Source organism: Aythya ferina (assembly GCF_964211825.1).
Source record: "Aythya ferina genome assembly, chromosome: 3".
NCBI classification, from domain to species: domain Eukaryota; kingdom Metazoa; phylum Chordata; class Aves; order Anseriformes; family Anatidae; genus Aythya; species Aythya ferina.
Window position 1 is genome coordinate 20,697,366 of NC_140298.1, and position 20,847 is coordinate 20,718,212.

The 20,847-nt window shown below is 34.3% G+C and overlaps 1 protein-coding gene across 1 annotated transcript in view; it reads left to right on the forward strand.

Moving 5' to 3' along the window:
• The window catches only part of SPATA17 (spermatogenesis associated 17), a gene marked incomplete at its 5' end in the record, with an annotated part of 95,250 nt that overhangs the window by 55,879 nt on the left and 18,524 nt on the right, over positions 1-20,847 (forward strand). The window contains 3 exon segments of the mRNA XM_084512305.1: positions 1,431-1,634; positions 6,884-7,035; positions 16,047-16,182. Of these exon segments, the coding sequence (XP_084368431.1) occupies positions 1,431-1,634; positions 6,884-7,035; positions 16,047-16,182 (492 nt within the window).

Here is a 20,847-nt window from a genome sequence, read left to right on the forward strand (position 1 = left end):
CTGCAATTTTGCAGTCACCCCTTCAATCCTGCTTATCTGCTATTTGAAACATGGATCTCTGCCACTATAGTTGACATCCTGAAAACTAAAGGAACAACCAGTGACTGATGTATTTTTTATTCTATGTTTATTCAATGCTTCAAAGCAAATAAATATGATAAATGCAAAACATGATATATTATAACTGAGCAAAACTGATCTACCGTCAAAGTCTGTTATACTGTATATGGTTACAGAAAATACAATCTTCCTTAAAGCAAAGCAGTTTATTTATTTATTTTGCCAATGTTTTTTAAGCATCTCGTCTGTTTTATTGGAAATTTGGAAATTTAGTGGCTTTGTGGAATCTGGTACACCAATTCTCATGTTTAGCACATAGTAATTATTAACTAGAATGGATATAACTTGTTCAGTAAACTCACATATGCTTGAGTGTTGTTTATATACAACTGATAAAATTCCTACATTTCTAAGAATGTAGAATGATCATCATTCAGAATGATTTGGGACCAGTCTACCATATAATTTTGTCTTGCCAGATATTCACAGACTGTTAATGATAGAGATTACTAGCTAAGAATTTGAAATGTATGCTTTATATTAGAAATTATTATATTATATCACACTACTAATGCAACTACTGATGTAATAGCATATTGTTTCTTTGTTCTGAAAAAAAAAAGAAACTAAATTAAATGAAGAATGTAAATTTTTAGTTCAATTCAAAATTCATATTTTTTAATCTTAATTTTTGTTTTTCACAGTTTTTATACTAGTAAAACTAAATAGATGTGAGTGGTTAAAGAAATGTAATAAAACATTTTGCTGAAAAAAAACACACAACAAACAACAGTTACTATTTTTTGGTATTCAATAAATGTTCTTGTGTTTCCCTGTAGCCAGTCTCTCAGTTTTACTTTTAAATATGTTGTAATTTCAACTATCTTATGCCAAACTGCGAGTTAGCTAACACAGTGTCTAAAGGGACAAAAATTATCTTTTTCCTTGTATGGATATTTATTTTAGCCTTTACATATGTGCTTAGAAATAATAAGTAATATACATTTTTATTTCTGTTATGCATAGTAATTTAAAATGGCTTTTAAAGAAACATAAACAAGTTTAAATTTCAAAACAAGCATAATACTTGTCTTTAAAGCTAGTTGTAATTTTGTACAATTTACCTTATTTTTAAGGAAAAACCGGTATATTTCTTTGACTATTACTGTAGAAGAGGAAAGATGTGACCAAAAGAAAAGAGGGTTTGAGGTCCACGAAAATCAGCTGTGTATTTCTTGCTTGAATAAAATGAAAATTATACCCACTGGGAGGGCTAAAACAGATTATGTGTTACACTATCCTATTTAAACACTTTTGTAACTGCAACTGTGAGTTAATTGAAGTCAAAGGTAAACCCATCTTCTATTCAGATTGCAGGCATATATAATTCGCCGTTCAGAAAATCCCCAGATCCAATGGAACTGCTGCTCCGGCAGTCAAAGCCACTGAGCCACAGGCAGCAGCAAGTGAAGAGTCCCTTCACAGATGAACTTTATGACTGGCCAACTTGTAAAAGGCCTCCAACTTTCCATGCAGGAGAACCCCTGCCACCTATTGGCAGACAGAAACCTCAGGTAGCAGTTTTCAGTGTCTCTTTTTGGTAAAATATTTTGTGTATGTTCTTTATTTATAGAACTAGTGCTTGCTTTCACAATGTAATTCTTTGACACAAATTTGTTTTAAGGAAAAAGAGATGTATGTGGTATGTAAAACAAGGAAATGTGTCTTTGCTTTTGTCTTTTTGGAAAAAAAACAACAAAGTCACCTCTGAGATTTCAAAGAGAAGATCTGACATAACTGAGTATCATCCTGATTCATCAGAAGGAGAATTCCTAAGTTCCAATATTAAATCAATGAAAAATAGGAGAAATTAAAGATAAAATTAACCAGTTGAAATAACTTATTACTCTTTTTGTGTTTTCCACGTGGAGACCAAGAGACATCCTCGCAGTATAAAGTAGTTCCTGTACTTTTACATCAACTAGCTGTGTGTCAGTAATTACAATTTTCTACATGTTCTGCATCAACTGTCTAGATGCCTAGCTCCCTTCCTTAACTGTCATGGTCTGGATTTTGATTTCAGTTGATTTCAGCATATGTTGCAGATAACCTTTTTCCTCTCCCATAAATTAATGGAGATCTCTGAGGTAATATGTCAGAGATGTCCCATTAAACGGCAAAAGAGCATTTGCCACCTTATTATCTAAACCTGCTGGGAATATGACCAATATTTATAAACTTTTGAGACCCTTATGTTCCTCAGTTGATGATGAGTGGATATTTATCCAGACATGTAGCTTTTGCCAGTGAATATCTGATGTTTTTGAGGTAGACATACACTGTCTTTCTATCTCTTCTGAAGATTTTTTTTCAGTTTGCATGGTCTACTGAACTTCTGCTTTATGTACCTCATACATATATGTTTAGTGCCAGCTTGACTTTGAATACTTGCAATAACTTCAGAACTTCTTGTACATTATTTTGAACTCCATGCTATCTTTAAATTTTCTCTTCCATGTTTAGCCTAGAGAAGTGAAGGCTCTGGGGCAACCTCACTGCAGCCTTTCAGTACTTACAGGTTGCTTATAGGAAAGATGGTGAATGACCTTTTTACATGGGTATATTGTGATAGGACAAGGGGCAGTGCTTTCAATCTGAAAGAGGAGAGATTTAGGCTAGAAGTTAGGAGGAAATTCTTTACTCATATGGTGGGGAAGCACTGTTACAGACTGCACAGAGAAATCGTGGATGCCCCATCTCTGTATGTGTTCAAGGCCAGGTTGGATAGAGCCCTGGGTGACCAGATCTAGTGGAAGGTGTCCCTGGTCATGGCAGGGGGCTTGAAACCAGATGATCTTGAAGGTTCCTTCCAAACCAAGCCATTCTATGATTGTATAATTCTACAGCTGAATTCAAACTATCTGTAGCCATGCAATTTGCCTGTGTTTTACTGATTGAAACGACATTGTTCTTCAGTGGAAACAGCCATAGGCTCATGGGCTAAACGACACCGAAGAGGCTTTTCTCACCTTTATATCATATCTGACTTCTCTGTATCAACATGAGTTGATATCAGTGGTGGGATGTGAATGCAAAGGTAATTGGGTTCAAGCATGAGGAACAGATACAGATCTGCCAAAATATATCTGAATAAATAGAGGTGAGCCTCACAGAGATCCATACTGCTTATAACTTATATATGTATATATATATGTGTGTCCATATGTAAGGATCAACTTCAAGGTAGTTCACCTTTGTCCTTCCCTCCTTCCATCCCCACACCTTGACTATTTGAGCTTCCTCATATAACGATCTCATTGACTCATATTAGAACCAAGTCAAAGCATGAGTCAACGGTTTAGTGATCAGGGATTTTGGAGTTGAAAGTAAATTCAAAAACAGATACATATGACATTATAGCCTTACCTTCTGGGACCAACGGGGCTATTATAGTCCTTCAGTGGGATGTGACTGGGTGCGTTGTCAGTACAGAAGTCATGCTTTTTAAATAAAGAGGGAACTCAGAGTTGTTAAGCTGCTCTTTCAAAATCACTTTACTTTATATAAAGTATCTTACAAGATTCTGTTTGGGTTTGGAATATTTTATAGACCTTTCTAAGTTCAGATGCATTCACAGCAGTAGCGCACAGATAGCCTTTTAGAACAAACCAGAAGAGCCCTGTTTATTTTCTGCACCTCAAAGAGGGAATTTACTATATAATACTTTAATCCTTTCAGCACCCTGGGATGTACACTGTGGGGTAAATTTTCAAAGCACAGCACGTGGATTTAGCTGCGCGACTCTTATTGATGTTAATGGGAGTCACACGGCTAAATCCCTACACAACACTTTGACAATTTAGGGTTGTATTGTCTAAGGAAAGGACACTGGTTTGAGATGATGAAACAGCTGGAAATGAAAACCCATCAGAACATATCACCCTGAAAGTTGTCCAGTGTGACAATAAGGAATTTAATTACTACCTATACTTGTGTCCTAGTTCTCTGTGATAACATTTTATATATCTCAGGTCCAGTGTGAGCCACTTGTTACTCTATTGATTTTTCAGGTATCTAAAAATTGTGTTGCCCATATGCCTGGATATTTTATACGAGAATGTAAATTACATAAGCTTAAGAGAACAAAAAATAGCTAACTACTAGCTTTTTCTTGGGAAAGTTGGTATTTAGCATTTTATATATAACTCCATGTATGTGAGATATAGTGTATTTAAAAGAAAATTTTTAACGATGATTATACATTAGTTATAACAGACCTATCAGTTTTATTACTGAATTAACTAGAATTACAGTTTGATAGAAGAATGGATAATTCTAAAATTAGTCAAGTGTTCTTTCAAAGGCATTAATAACAGAAAGTACATCCCCATTTTTAGGGAATTATATATATATATATATATTTTCTTGTATGCTGGTGGCTGTCATGGAATAGGAACAGCGAAGAACACAAGATTTCATTTTTTTTTTTTTTTTCATGAGTTTCTTATGGTAAAGTAGTAAGACTGCCTCCCTGCTAACCATTTTACTTGGCAGACCAGTCAGTAGCAAGAATTTTTATACTATTCATTCCAAAATAGAACATGGAGTTGTTTGAGTTGCTTTCAGGGTGAAAACTGTTGGTTCCCTTTTGAAGCCAGATGCCCAAAATGCTTGTGGGCACTGCAGATATGAAAATATTTATGAGCACCATTTTACTGCAGATTACATACATTTTAAAGTTCAACTTGTAAAATGCAAATAGGCAAATGGATTTTTTAGAGGCCTTGTCATCTTACATAGATTCAGTAATTGTTTATTGCTGGGCAAGTTTCATCAAATATGTGTTTTAGAGAAATGCAGGGAAGGCTTAGAATTAACTTCATATTCTACAATATGCACCACCATTAATGATGACAACCTTATTGGAGAGACCTTTGCATAGTTTATATACTCCTTTTTCCCCCCTTCCATTAGTATTTGCTGTGCTTTATTAATTTCACTTGAACTATGAATTGAGAAAGTTACAAGTTTTTAGAAATTAAAAATAGAAAAAAAAAAAAGCTTGCTTAGACATCTGATTTGGCCCTTACTCTGGTGGAATATGAATAAATATTTTATAATGAAGAAGACTATTTTCTAAAAGAAAAAAAATCTATCATTATAATATTTGATAACACTACACTTCTTCTTTTCTCTGCAAACATCTTGCAATACAAAGTATTCATCTTTTCATTAGCAAGTTAAACCTTATTTTATATCTTGATCATTAGATTATGTGTTACTAGAACATTGTTTACCAGTTTTAATGATCTTCTCTAGTATTGATTATTTTCTTAAGGGCAATAACGATTTTTATTCTGTTTTAAAAAAAAAACCTTTATTGTGGTCATACTAAATGAATGCATATTTTTTGTGGACACTTTTAGAAAGTGAAAGCAAGAAAATATTTGCAAGTAGTATAAATGCTATCATTACTTCCTTACTATGATCTTTAAAAATATCTCCAAATCATGATGCTGTACCTTTAAAAAGTAAAGTTACAATAAAAATCCATTAACTACTTTCAAATATAGCAATCCTCCTGTCCAGCTGTGAAAAGTACTAGATGATACTTATTTGCCATTTGTGTTATTTACGGTCCATGACTTTTATGGTAACTGGTTCCTATTATTGGTTTCTATTAATGTAAAACATAAGTGAACATAAATGAGGCGTGAATCATTTCTTTTTATTAGCCCCACAGTCTTCACTCAGTGCTTGCAGTAACTCCAGCTGTGACTTGTTAGTGATAACCTATTTAAAGAAGGATATCTTTAAGAATAAAGCCTGTGATTAGGAGTCTTTGTCTGCTTATAGTTTCAGAAGGTTTTACTAGTTTGTTGCAGGTTCAGTAATGGTGAAAATAAAATAAAAATTAATTAGTAACACTTCTAAATCTAGACTTGCCACTAAATTGTCTTGAGCATAGTATGGCACTAATTATACTTGAGGTAAGTTCAGTGGTTAGTGCTAAAAGGAAGACATAACATACATCACTTTGACAGTGTAGAAAAAGACTTTCTGTTGCTCTCTATCTCTGTTGTTAAATGGCAAATAGTGGTTTGATCAGTTATTAAATAGTCTGCTTTAAAAAAACCAACATATATATACATATACACATATGTTCTTTTGTGTGTGTAGGTGTATATATGTTATATATACACACATCTCTGAAATAATTATGAGCTTTTAGTTTTTTTTAAGACTACTGAGATTAATGTGGAATTAGACATTTCAAAAATAGACTATATAGTCCCATTTTTGTAGACATTAGTTTAATTATATTAGAGGAATTGTATTTTAAGTCACGTATTAAGTTCTCTTCCACATAGTTTTATAGTTAAATTGAAAAGAGCGTGTTCTTTAAGGTAAAACATGATTTATCCCGTGAAAAGGAAGAGACTTCCTGCTTAAACAGAATCTAGATGAAGTTAACACTTATATATCAAATTTTATTTCACCAGTATTTTTTCCAAGGAAAAAAATAAGGTCTCCTAATAAGTTCTAACAATGTATTGTTTCAAATAATAAATATTTATGAGTAGCTAAATAAATCCGGAGTACGCATTTCTCATTCTCTCTTTGGGGCTTTAGAGCATGTTATCAACCTTTGTGTTATCTGTAACTCTCTATCAAAACGAACTGCTTTAATTATTTTGGAAGAAAAGTCTTGCTACACTTCCCAGACACTCTGTGTCCTCATTCATTGGTGATGTCTCATGACTAAAAGAAAGAACTATAGCCCCACAATAAAACACTTACGTTATCCTATACTTTTCATCAGGGGCCTTTCCGTGATACCGCTGAAGTATTGCGGCAGCGCTATAAGCCTTTGGAACCAACCTTGCGAGTGGCAGCATCAATCGATTCACCACTAGGGAAGGCCAGAGCAGAAATGAAAAGGGAGGAATGGAGAAACCATATACATGACAATGAGTAAGTTTTTTTCTTTTTTTTTTTTCTTGTATTGTTATGAGGATGTTATCTATTTCATTGGTTTCAAAAACCTTTCATGCCTGACAAAATGAAATGTCAAACCTGACAGCTCAGTAGCAAACGTTCTCTGTATATACTTCCAAATTCTATGTTCTTAGATTATAAACTTCCCAGGGCAGAGACCCTATCTTGTATTTGTATGACATGTGCCATCCGTATCTATGAATCAATAGAACATGCCATAATAATAATATGTGATACAACAGATGAACTTACTGGGAAATTAGTAAACAAATGCAAATTCCTTTTTGCCATATGCACCTTGTCAAGGAACAAATACTATTTCTGTCTTCCTATTAAAAGATTTTAAAGACTATGGGAGGAAATATGTTCTTGCATGCCACTGAGACATGCTTTCTTTCCAGTAAACTACAAAAGCTCACTTGGAAGGGAAGGGAGCATAGGTTGCATGTTAGAACATGATGTAAAAACTGTTTTACAAGTAAAAAACTGTTTTACAAGTAAAAAACTGTTTTACAAGTAAAAAAAAAACTGTAAAATCTTTGTGGCAGTTTGGTTTCCTGAGCCATGGCATCTGTAATAGCATCAGAGGGGCCTCGTCTTTTCCATACAAACCAAAATTACAGACATAATCCGTCCCCCAGCATTTAAGGCAATCACCAAAATATTCCCAATTCTTTTTTTATTGGGATGGAACTCCTTTGCCCAATCATAATAAAACCTATTAATTAACTTTTTCTGGGTTTGTAGTTAACTAAAAACAAATGATGTTTTGTCAACTTTACCCTTGAATTCACTGCTCTTGGCAATTCTTTGACACTTCAGTAACAGAATTCAGCACAGAAAGGAATCCCTTTTCCTTGTGGGCAGCCTGTGATCTACTGATTTACTGGAAATGAATAATACTTTGCTATCAGCCCCATATTGCCTGCGTCAATTTAAGGACTGGCACTTAAGAATGCGAAAATCAACTGCATTTGCATGTTTTAGCATTTGTTTTAATTGCTGGATCTTTTTTTTCCCATGTTTTCCCTGATTTAATAGTGGTTTTCAAAGGAGCTTCTACTTAAAAACAATTTTGAAAGAAAATCTTTTAATTCAGCAACTTTTCCACATTTGTACAATGTCATTTGTGATATTTGGTTACAAAAACTGTATGTAGTATTTTTTACCCCTTTTATACCAAAAGTGTAATAGGGAATAGTTACAAGTGTACTTCAGGTTTCTCTTCTTTCCTTTTTTTTTTTTTTTTTTTTTTTTTTTTTTTTTTATCGTTGGAGAAGGGGAAAAGCAGCTTAACTTTCAAATCTCATCTGTGATCTTTGCTATTATTTTTTAAAAATATTTTTATTTTTAGCTTTCACGACTGAAATCTAGAAAACACTGGGTAATAATTAAGATTCTTTCTTTCAGCTAACGTGTTCTTTACACTGGATAGGCTTTGATTATATATTCCAAATGAGGGGGGATTATATTTTTCATTTATGGGAATGACTATATGGCCTGGTCTTTATTTGATATGATTTACACCAGAAGTCATTATGTCAACAGTTTCAGAAGGTCATATGTTGAAATATTTATTTTGCTGTTTCTTCCCACTTAGTGAATTGTAAAGGCTTTGGTCTTGTACACTTCAAATTTGGAGTCTCCAACTTTGACAGATATTAATTGATTGGGGATATTAATTGACTGGGGATATTAATTGATTGGGGGACAGATATTAATTGGAGGTCTTTATTTACCTTAAGGGCAAGGAAGCATTTCATTCCATCCTTAATACACAGAAGCAGTGATTCTCAGCTTCACGTGCACTAAATGCATAGTGTATTATACATTTTCAGGCTGTGATCATTCCGTTTGTGCTTCAGATTCAACCAACCATGCAAGGGTCACATCTGTAACCTTGAAAAGGTGATGACAGAGCTGCAGGTCATCATCAGGACTAAGACTCACTAGCAGTGCTGCAGCTGCTTTGTGGTATGCTGGTCTCCAGGGAGGAGTCAACAAAGGGTTACTCAGATTCTACAGTATTTTTTTCTCAGCTGTGCCTATTATGAACTGACAGATTTCCGTCTCTTTACATGTAATTGTATACTTTGGGACTGTATTTCTTCCTGGTTGTATGCTGATCATTCTTCTATTTTAGGAAGTAAGGAGAGAAAGAAATGAGGAAGTGTGTGGAGTTTGTGGAGAAAGCTAGTATTTGCATAAAAATGACAAACTCAATCCTTGATCTTATTTTTGCAGAATGAGTATTGTGCATTATCTTTTAAGATAGCAGGTATAAAACATCAATATTTTTTCTATATCAGACGTTAAGAATTCCCACCCACCTCTGATTTCTGTTTCTTTTTTTTTTTTTTTTTTTTTTTAAGAGGTAATATGTTTTCTCTAAACATTTCAAGCTCTGAGAAACTTCTTGCTTCTGATGAATGCAGAAATAAGAGAGAAAGCCAAGGAAGAGGTTGAGGCAGGCAGAAGCAGTACAAATCCAAAACAAGAAAATGATGTGTGTGCTTGAAGCAACTGCTGGAATTTCCTATTTTGTAATGAAACAGCAACTGGGTAATCTAGCCTAATAAGAGTGATACCTCTTTCTCATGTAATTGAAGCTGTTACTGCCTTATTGTGCTATTTTTCATACAAATGGAGTGATTTCCCCCTACACTTGGATAGGAATGACAATTGGACTCCTTTGGGATGACCGCTTAATAAACTAGTGTCTAGTTTGAGACACCAACTGCTGGATCCAGCAGATTTAGATCACTAAGCATGAAAAGTTCTTTACTCAGTTGCGTGCAGCAGTGTGCTTGCCTAATTTTCCAGAGAACGAAAATGTAAATTATTTTCATTAAGTGCTGAAATCTGCCTCACATAATATGCCTCATGACTGAGAGTGTAGTATTAAACATCTATATAAAGTCAACATATGTCAGAATGAGTTGCAATGTGGTGATAGAATAGGGATAAGCCAGCAATAGTGTAAAGCTGAGCATTTCTGATCCATTGTAGGCTGCTGGTGTGACAACAGGCAAGTCATCTCAGTTTCTGGCTCTCTCTGTGCTCAGTGCTGTACCAGTTGCTGTAGCCAAGCTAGTCCTGAACACACTGGTTCACCTGTGTGCAGCACAGTGCATTGTTTGCATACCCCATGCCTCACACATTGTGTGAGTGTTGTAGTACCAAGCTCCTCACAAGTTTGTTTTTGGCAAGACAATGTTTTCCTTTAGAACCACTGTAGGTACTTCTGCACTACACAGTGCTGTGCGCAAAGGATGGACTTACAGAAAGGTTAATGACTTGGAGTCATCAGTATCATGACATGCCCAGTATAAATGGCATTTTAAATTAAAATTTAAAAAGCAAGTCACTTCGTTTTGATGAGATTGTGTGATTTTAAGAAATCTTTTCATTTGCATGTTTTTAAGATTTTTTTTACTGTATTTCTGAATTAGCCTAGTGAAAATGGCCACTACGTTTTATGTCATGCAAATATAACACATCTGAAAACTTTGTTCAAATTATGCTTAGTTTTTCATATGCTTTGCAACTTCAGCGATTTGCATATTTTCCGGACTGTTATTGTATTATGATAAACAGGGATTATCATATATTTTCAGATAATGTTTTCTTAACAATTCAACTTCTATTTGTAACTCTTCCATTTATTTTAATTACTAGCACAGTGTGCAACATTTATTAATCAGTAGAGTCTTTTTAAGTTAAAATACTAAATTAGCTAACCCCATTAACACAGAATACTCCAAACAAGCAGTAATAGGAGAGGTAGTTACTGTGCAAATCGTATTATACATGCGGGTGCTCTAGGGCACAGTTAAGCATGATTACCCTCTTTTGATCCAGTATTCCTCTGCTTCTTCCAGCTAATTTCCACTGGAAATTTACAAAGTAGTGCCTTCATTTTTCCATCTTAATTTTTCTAATGAAGTTCTAGTACTTTATAACACTGGGGATGCAGATAAGTCAGTGTATAATTAAGAAGTTCCAGAATTTGCTGCAGAAGAGATCTTTTACTTTCTACAAGAACTGGACGATTTTTTTTCTTTTGCCACTTTACATTATTGCAAACATGGGTTAAATAAAAACAGACAGAGGCTTCTTGGATTTGCTGCTGTTAGGATAAAAATGACTGAGAGCTTACTGAAAAAGCATCGATATTTAGTATATTGCACACAACATAATAATGCACCCAAAATTTCTCATGGAAAAAATACTGTGCTAAACATAATCTGACTAGATACAGTAAGTAAAATGTGCTGTCTTTATACTGTGAATTACACTTTGATTTGTAATGTGCACTCATTATGAACTATGTAATGACTGTCCTGTTGCAATTGTTTTGCTGTGGAAAACCATTTTGATTCTTGCTTTGTTCACTAAGTGAAAAGATAGTCTGTTGGATTAGATTGAGCAATGACTTTAGGTGAAACCCAAATCTGAAAGTTTAAAATGAATTATGCATTTTCTTTAATAAATTAAAGAAAAACAAACAAACAAACAAACAAAAAAACAAACAACAACACATCAGATTCACAGCTTCCAGAAGGTGAAGCATAGTTTGTTTGGAGCTAATTGCTCGTGGTCTTCTTTAAAGTGAGAGGATTTTTTTTTTTTTTTTTTTTTTTTCAGTTAGGTCAAGACAATAAAAAATGAATTACTGTAATTACTGTTACACGGAACCAGTTTAGGTACAAATTTAACAGCACTATCACACATCTAGAGCTAAAATTTTGGTAGTGTTTTTATATCTAAGTTACCAAAACATACAATACATACAAATATTGTGCAAGTTTGAAAAATCTAGGAATATTTACCCTACCTTTCTTTGGTGTTAATATTTCTTACAGTGCCAAGGGGTGTGGGATAGTCTAGCAGTAGATCTCCTACCTGATCTTTCTCAGTAGCCTGGGTGAAGTGAAGCATTTCTGCTATCAATATTATATGTTTGCACTGCTAGACTGCTTTTCAGAGATCCAGAGAACCTGCTGAAGGCCTGCCCTGTTGCTTGCTGCCATTTAGACAGAAGAAAAAGTGAATACTGCTGAATTTTATCCTGAAGAGGCAGAGTCACCTTCCACCTAATCAGTTTGTCCAGGGCCCCATCCAACTTGGCATTGAACACTTCCAGGGATGGGGCATCCTCAACTTCTCTGGGAGGCCCTGGTAGTGCCTCATCACCCTCATTATGCGAAGTTTCTTCCTTATATCTAATCTAAACCTATCTTCTTTTAGTTTAAAACTGTTACCCTTTGTTCTATCACTACACTCCCTGACAAATCCTCATTCCTGTTTTGTGCTCCTGCATAGGAAGATTTTTCTCTCCTCTTGCATTGCCATAGACACCAGAGTCCAGTAGTACCTTCTACAGCATCTATCAAGAACAACTAGAAAGCCTTTAGCATCTAAGAGGCCTCTTCCATCTCCTGTCAAAATAGCAAGAAATAATGGAATAAGAGACAGAATGGGAGGAAGAAATAATAGGTGATGAAATGAAAGAAGAAAGAGAACAAGGGGGCTGAAATGTGTGGAAAAGAAGGATTAGAAAGATTAAATTAGTGGTAGCAAAGAGGTACAGGATAGAAAGGAGAGAGAACACAATTTTAGTTAACAACAAAGGATATCAAGGATATCTTTTGAAATATAAATATATACTGCTATAAACTGTCAGGTCTAGGATTACCTACTAAGTCAAAGGCTCCGAGGCTTTTTGGTCCCAACTCTTTCACCCTATCTTGATTGTATTATTTGTCATAACTCTCATTGAAGCTTTTGCAGTGGGTGGAATGAAATAATTTTTCATTTTTTAAGTGTATTTCTTTGGGGAGAATTCACCTTCCATTAAATCATACAGTTTTGGAAAGGTGCAGATTATACTGATTACGCTTTATGGCACAATATGACAGTAATGTGGAATTTGATTCGTCTTTCATCCCGCTATTTCCGTTTCTGTCAGTTTTACTGAAAGCTTTCAAGAACTTTTGAATTTACACTGAAATCACAAAGAAAAGCTGAAACCCAGATATAAGAATCCCACTGAAGTGAGCTTATTATGGGGAAAAAACTACTGAGGTCTAAGGTTGGGCAGTTTATAATGTTATCATACCATTGTCTGGATTTAATTTTCTTCTCCTTCCATCACTCTCTTCTGTCACATTCAGAACACATACTGTCATTAATTTGGGGAAAAGCTGTGTCAGGTATAGAGAGAGAACTACAGAACACAATGCCATTACTGAAGTATATTGCAGTGCTCTTGCTTTTTACTATTATCATTGGTTGGTAGAGGTATTATGATGCTCGTATGATTCCTATTAATTTGCTTATCTACCTAAAACAAATAAACAACATTTAGTATTTTTATTAGTTATTTACATAAAATTATGACAATATTTGGTTGCTTTAAACAGACATTGCATTTGTGATTATGATCCTTTCTTGTCATTAGATCATTGTCCCTATCAACAACTGCTCAGGTGGCTCTAACTGTGGATCTACAGACAGAAGAAAAAATAATTACTACGTTATGCCATTATACCCATTAACATATTGTTAATGTTCTTACATTTCATTTTCAGTATTTTTTTTTACTATTCAATGTTCTTTCTCAAAAACTCATTGTTGCTTTAACTTTTTCCTCAACCATAGACATACATTCCAGGCTGTACAGCACATAGACCAGCCAATGGTCTTACAGGAGATAAGCAGTAGAATGTGGAAGATTACATTTGTGCTAAGCTACATGTAGTACAAGATGTTAGTTGTGACCTAAAATGTTAGAATATATGCATAGATATTTAAGTTCGGAAATGTGGTAAAACATAAATTACTCAGATTTGCCAAACTCTGATTTGATCAATAGATTTGCCAAAAAAGATGAAGCTGAACTGGTCCACAGTAAAATCAAGCCCTTCACATAGAACATGTTATAGGGGAAACAACTAGAATCCTTATTGTTTTCTTTACTTTATCTTCTACTTCTCTCATTTATTTTTTTTTTTTTTTTGCTGTTTTGTGTATAAATTTTACAGATGTGGTATTCATATTGAATTATGAATGTTATGGCTCAACTAAATTATATGCATATATGGGCAAATCCCTAAACTGCTAGCCTTCTCAGATATCCAATCCCCCGAGAAAGCCAATTTTCTTTCATGTCTGAACAAAAGAAAAATGTACTATTAAAATGCAATTCAGAAGTGATAAAAACTGCAAGTGGAGCAGCCGGCTCACAGCACCTTCGATGTATTCTCTGGGACACTGGGGCCACATTAATTTTTGTGTGCATGTGATGTCCATCCCATGTGCAAATTAGCATTACAAGTACCATAATCTGTCTTATGTGAGTGTCCTTTCCCATGAGTATACACATACTACTATAGCTTTGTATAATTTAAGTCTGCTAACTCAGTGTTTTTCTTTTTGCTAACTTTACATGACATTTGACTGTGGTACTAGATAGAATAAATTGATATAGCTAGGAATATTGTTAAATAGTTTCTTTTTATGAAGTGGAAAGAGAGGCATATAATTTAAGACAAATAAACAAGCTCACCCAAACAGTTCTTGATTTATTGGTTAGTGTAAACAAATCATTTTGTGAGTATCAACTGAGAAACAGGAAGAAACATTTTTATCCCCATCTTTATCAAAAATGTGTTCGACTATAACTTGTATTGGGACTCTGGGTTCTGAAAAACTTTCACCTAGTAAAAGGTTTTAGATAACTACACCTATTATTGTGGCTGTTAAAGTGATATTTTAAACTCTTCAAACTTATTTCTAATTTTACCATGTAATATTTTTTCTGCACTTGTAGAATCAAGAACACCCATTTCTTTCTTTTTGAAATACCAGAGATGATAAGCTTCATTTATGGGATTTTCCTTCATATTAAAATGTATCTTTTTGCTCTTGTAACTCTCTTGCAAACTAAAATGGGCAGATGGAACTGATATCTTTGTAGGATCGCTTGCAGATCTGTTATATATGAGATGTCTTTCACCCTCCTCCATACAGTTTACTGTGGGGCCTACCCAGAAAATCTGTAGGTGTCCACAAGCTTTATGAATATCTATCTTAAAACAACCTCTATAACCAAAGAAGGCATCTGGAATTTCACTGTTCAGTGGTAGTATGCAAGAAGGGAGTTCACCCTCAGTATGACTAAAGGTGAAAGAATCAAATCCCAAAAGATTGATGGTTAGGGCATACTGATAACTTCAAAGTACATGATTGGTGTATTTAGGACTAATCATTGATTTGCTTTGTGGTCTGCTAATACATGAAAGCCAACAGTACTATCTGTATAAATTTCTATTTGTCTAAACTAGACTACAGCTTCTATAGCATTGGTTAACGGTTATCAAAGGATACATTTTCTACTTTAAGGTACAAAAGAAGTTCTTTCTGCTGTGAATTAGTCTTGGTTTATACTTACACTGCCGGTAGGCTTGAAATGCATCCATCCTGATGGAATGGAATGATCAGGTTGAGGTTGTGTTGGTTGCCTTTTAGAGTACACTACTTGTAAGGTGGATGAAAGGTTCTACAGAAGTGAACTCTACTTTTGCATGGTGGAGGCCTCCATTGACTGATGGCACATACTGCATTGCACATGTCAATAAGGAAAACACAGCAAACCAGTCCCTGTTCATTCCCTCTTTAAACCACACCAGTTAGCAGTGCAAATATAGCCAAAGTACTAATCTGGTAATGCAAGTGCGCCACGTTCTATCTTCTTACAAGGCTTCATTTTATCTATTGAAGATCTCTATCACTTTGCTCCAAATTTTATTAAAAAGCAATTATCAAAGAAATTGCAGTAGCTCTGCCACAGTACCATCAAGGTGGTAGAGGAAAATAGCATAAACTTGTGTTCACCTCATTTTCTGCTTCATTGATATCTTATTTACATGATTTCTGTGGCATCCAGAGTAGGCCATAATTTTAAAATATGTTTTGAATTTCAGATTTTTGCCATTTTCTTCATATCATAAAAATGAGAAGTATGATCCATCAATTCATAGGTCAGGCAAATATGGCGAAGAAACTTATGGAATTAAACATTTCCGAGAAGTACAGCTGAATAAGTGGGTAACAGGCAAGGTAAGTCACTACAAAAATTAAAGAATGGCTTACTTTTTTGCTATTATATGTGAGTTTGAGCCTGATTCTGAGATCATTGAATCCACTGGGTATCTTTGGGCCATCAACAATTCTCTGACCTAGAAGGTAAGGATTAAGAGCATGTATAAGTACAGATCTGGTTATATCAGTTTTGCAAATTTTTTTGTTTCTGTTATGCCTTTCCTGATTTAAGACAACATATGGCATACAATATAACATATGTATATTTATTCTTACATGCTAAACCTTTAGAAAATTATGGAAGAAAAATGGAGAAAATATAAAATATTGTATTGCTTAAGTTCATTGGGTGAAAAAGGGTGAAAATGAACCTAAACAGTGTTCTAACATGAATTTGTGCATATATTTGCATTACTTATTTTTGTGTTAGGAATCATAATCACATTAAAATTTCTCAGTACAAGAAATATATAGACTTGACAGAACAGTTCCAGCACATGGCCTCAAAGGGAGTAGAATACCTTTTCTATGAGAACAGGCTGAGAGAGCTGGAACCCTTCAATGTGGAGAAGAGAAGGCTCAGGGCTCATACAGGCTCATTGATATATACGTTTATATTAATGTATATAAACACCGATGGGAGGAAATGAAGATGGAACCAGCATGATATATAAAAAAAAATGATATAAAATTTGTTGGTCCTACTTGTTTTATACTGTAAAGACGTTTCCAGTCTTTAGCAGTTTTTGATCAGGCTCAGATACCAATATCAACCAAAGTAAAGGTATTTCTACTGTTTATCATATGTATATGATGCATATAATATAAGTTACAGGACATAGTTTATACCACTAAAATTGCTTGTCTCTCTATCTTGGATAGATTTCAGCCTAAATCTCTGTGGGTATATAGCTGTATGCATTAATCCAACACAACCTACAGTCTTCCAACCCCTGTTCTAAATTAAAATGAAGCTTCAGTTAGGAGCTGCTTACTCAGACAGAGTGATAAGAGGGGAAAATATCTCTTTCTGACCTACCCACTTATTTAATGAGTCATTATTACTGTTAAAAGAAAAAGAAAAGAAAAAAAACCCTCCACCTCCTTTCTTCATTTTAATGGAAGAGGTCCTATAGGCAGGTACAAGGTCATACTTTCAGAACTAAAATTTCAGTGAATTCTGTTACTTTATTTCCCAAATCTAGTAAAATTTTCCATACGTCAGGGCTCTGAACAAAATTATCTTCTATTAATTAATCACCAGGCTAATTGGCATGTGTGAAGATATTTCCAAAAACAATCTGAGTTTTGCTTAACATGTTGCTTAACACAACCCTTTTTTGGGGTTTTCCATTAGGTGATATTTATGTGAATGCAGTGTTTATTACAACCTGAATAGCTGATAACCCAGCCAGGTTGTATAGTTGGCTTCTTAAAGTATTCTAGTAAAGAAGTCCATCTAATCATTGCTGGTAAGAAAAACTGTAATTTCTTCCAAGGAGGCAGTGCAGTGATCAGTGGGTCAATGACCACTGAGCTGCTGAAGTATTATTCGATATTAGCTGCTTTTTTAATATAAACTCAGTATTAAAAAGTTTCTCTGTTTATGTACATGAGCGTGTCTGAGTTCTATTTCCTTCAGATTTTTATGTGTTTATATGTGTGCATTTTAATTCAGGTCTCAAAAAGATTACTATGTAAATTATATAACTACTTTAGAAGCAAAATGAGCAACAATGACAAATATTGTATTGTTATATTTCCTCTGGAAAATGAAACAGTGTTAGCATAGACTTCCTCTAAACGTAGTAATTACCACTGGTATGTGAGAAAAGTTAATAGTTCCTTTCATCTAGTTATAATCTGAAAATCATTCCACATAGATTTCTAAGAAGTTACTAAACTAATGGAAAAAACAGTTGTACTCTAAATCTTCATTAAAAATAAATGAGTTAAGAAATGGAAATATTATACTTCTAGTGAAACAATCTAGTTATCCTAGTTAACTACTATGAAAATATAAAATGCTTGCCTATTTTTAAAGTTGTATTAATATATGTCTAAATACCTTGGAATGCCTTTGATTTCTGTAAGAAGTATTGATATAAAGAAAAAAAAATTACTAGTCACTGTGAGTTTAATCTAGAGTGATAGGTCCCAGAGTAGCTGGACAGTCAGGGGATCAAATACACTAACTATAATCTTTCAGTTGTCAAAACACTCACATATGTTCATATTTACTGAAGCAGAAATGATAGTTTATGGCCTTTAATTGGTATTGGAGTTAGTTTGCATATGCATTTTAGAAAACTGACTTAAATGACAGCATTTACTGTTTTCTTATTTGGAAAATTAGGGACATGACATTTGAAGGCATTCCTTGTTGATAGATTCTTTCCTTTGATACCTTATTATAGGTGAATTACAGTACAACTGCATCACTGTTTCGTTATTTGCACAGGCATTTTGGCCCTAAACAGAATTTTATTATCTACAAAGCATAAAAATATCCAGTACTGCAAGGAATTAATTTAGAGAACCTAAGCATATTGCACAGAACATAAAGTTGACCTTTACCGTCTACAGCTTTTGGAATGGAGTGGGATGTGGAACACATCATAGATTTAATGTGGCACAACGCTGTCTGCAGAAACTTGGGTGGGACTGCGACTGCCTGCCCATTGCACCCGATGATTGAATCTGCTGTCACCAGCATCCTGATAATAATGAACATTCAGCTTAACGACCGTGATTATGATTATCATAATTGATGTGCAAGTGCAGTGTGTGGGGATCATTACAGCTGAACTGTACAGCAGAGAAACATGCCTTAGTTATGGATAATTTTACTTTTATGCATTGATTGGGATAAAATATGCTTTTCAAGTTCAACAGGCCAGTGTAATATAATTTTAGGAAGATTTCTACATGTATGAATTGATGATTATGAGCTTCTTGCAAAACAGTCATTCTAGCTGTTTGTTTTGAATTGTTTCATTCCATTAATAACAGGAAATAAATAATTAGACGTTGAGTGGAAATCACTTATAGAGTACTGCCAGCATTAATCAAATATCAAGTTCAAATATTTCTGATTATGATGGCCTCACATAGGCAAGAAAAAATACCATTTGTAATGCACCACCAACACAATTCTGTTTTTGTTGGAGAAGTAGAAACTGGGCAACAACATTGTCATTTTCATGTTGTGTTGTGTAATTGCTAGAGCAGGCAATAGTTGTTATAAAAATTATACTGCTTCCACTTTTGCCACCAGAGGCAGAGGTGACAGGTCCACATTCAGCCAGAGTAGATAAAAGCAAAATCAACATCTTCAATCAATGTAGTTGGGTAGTGGTTGCCTTCAGCTGAGATTATATGAATTTGCAGAAGTATTTAATTAAATTGTACAATAATATAACAGAAAACCAGGTGTGTGTAAGTACTTTAGCCTGAGTTTATAAAGGACATTAGGATAATACAATGTATAGAGTTTCATTGATATACAGTAGGTGTAAATTTGTCTTTGTCTAAGAATTGGCAGAAGTGTCCCATTTAGGATAACAGACAATAGGAAATTTCTTGATCTTTAACTAACTTGCTTTCTGCCATAAAGAAGTTTGCAAGGATCAAGTCACTCTGAATGTCTCATCTGCATAATTCCTCTCACATTATTTTACTAAGTTTGGACTTTCTGTGGTGCAAAAGAGTACTCTCTGTAGGTCCAGAAAAATCATGCTATTTTGTATAAAGTCTTTTACCTCTAAAACTTCAATAGCCTCAGCAGTTTTCATTCTTACTCAAGTTATGGCACAAGTGGCATAACTTTATCAGGTAGGACCTGAAGTTCCAGCTATGTGGGAAGAATTACATAAGTGTATTACAAGGCCTGAAAATCTCAGTGCCTTCCACAGCAGGCTTGACTGTTCTACATGGCCAACCCATTCTCTTTCACATTCTTCTGAGGCCACTGTGTCCTATGGTTTTACGGATAATTTACATTTACATAGTATTACTGAAAAGAAAAAACTGGAGAGGGCGAAGTGACTTGTTCTGTTTGAAAACTAGTTTTATCCCACATTGGACTAACAGCATATTATAATTATGTCTATTGGTCAATGTCATATGGCAGAATTGGTACACTACTAATGTTCTTCCATCCCTATCTTATACAGAAACTTAACTAAATTTCATTTTAACTTGACTTTTCTTAATATTGCAGAAATTATAATTGAGATAAGTATAATGTATATGTGAAGTTTTAAACTTTTTCTCTCAAGACTGTGACTGTGACTCCTGGACAATTTTTAAGGGAGTTTGCTTGGTTTCTATTCCTTTTAATCAGAGAAGAAATATACAAGAATATTTTCTAATACAGTGTGGTATTCCTGAGGAATGTGGATCTATGTTGTCAGCCGTATTACATGTTTTGAAACTTTTAAGGCCATATTTACTAGTATGCTTTGTGACAAAATTACAAATATACAATGAGAAGAGCCAGGACACTTTCAATAACAGTTCTTAGTTTCCCCAATGCAAATGCAACATGTTTTCCTAAGCAAAGCAGAATTGACATAATGTGGCAGCTAGAAGTGACTCTATTGTAGGAGAATTATTAGGTGATCTTTTAAGAGTTTGCGTTTTACACTACCAATTTCCTCATGAGCCGTGTCAGGAATAATA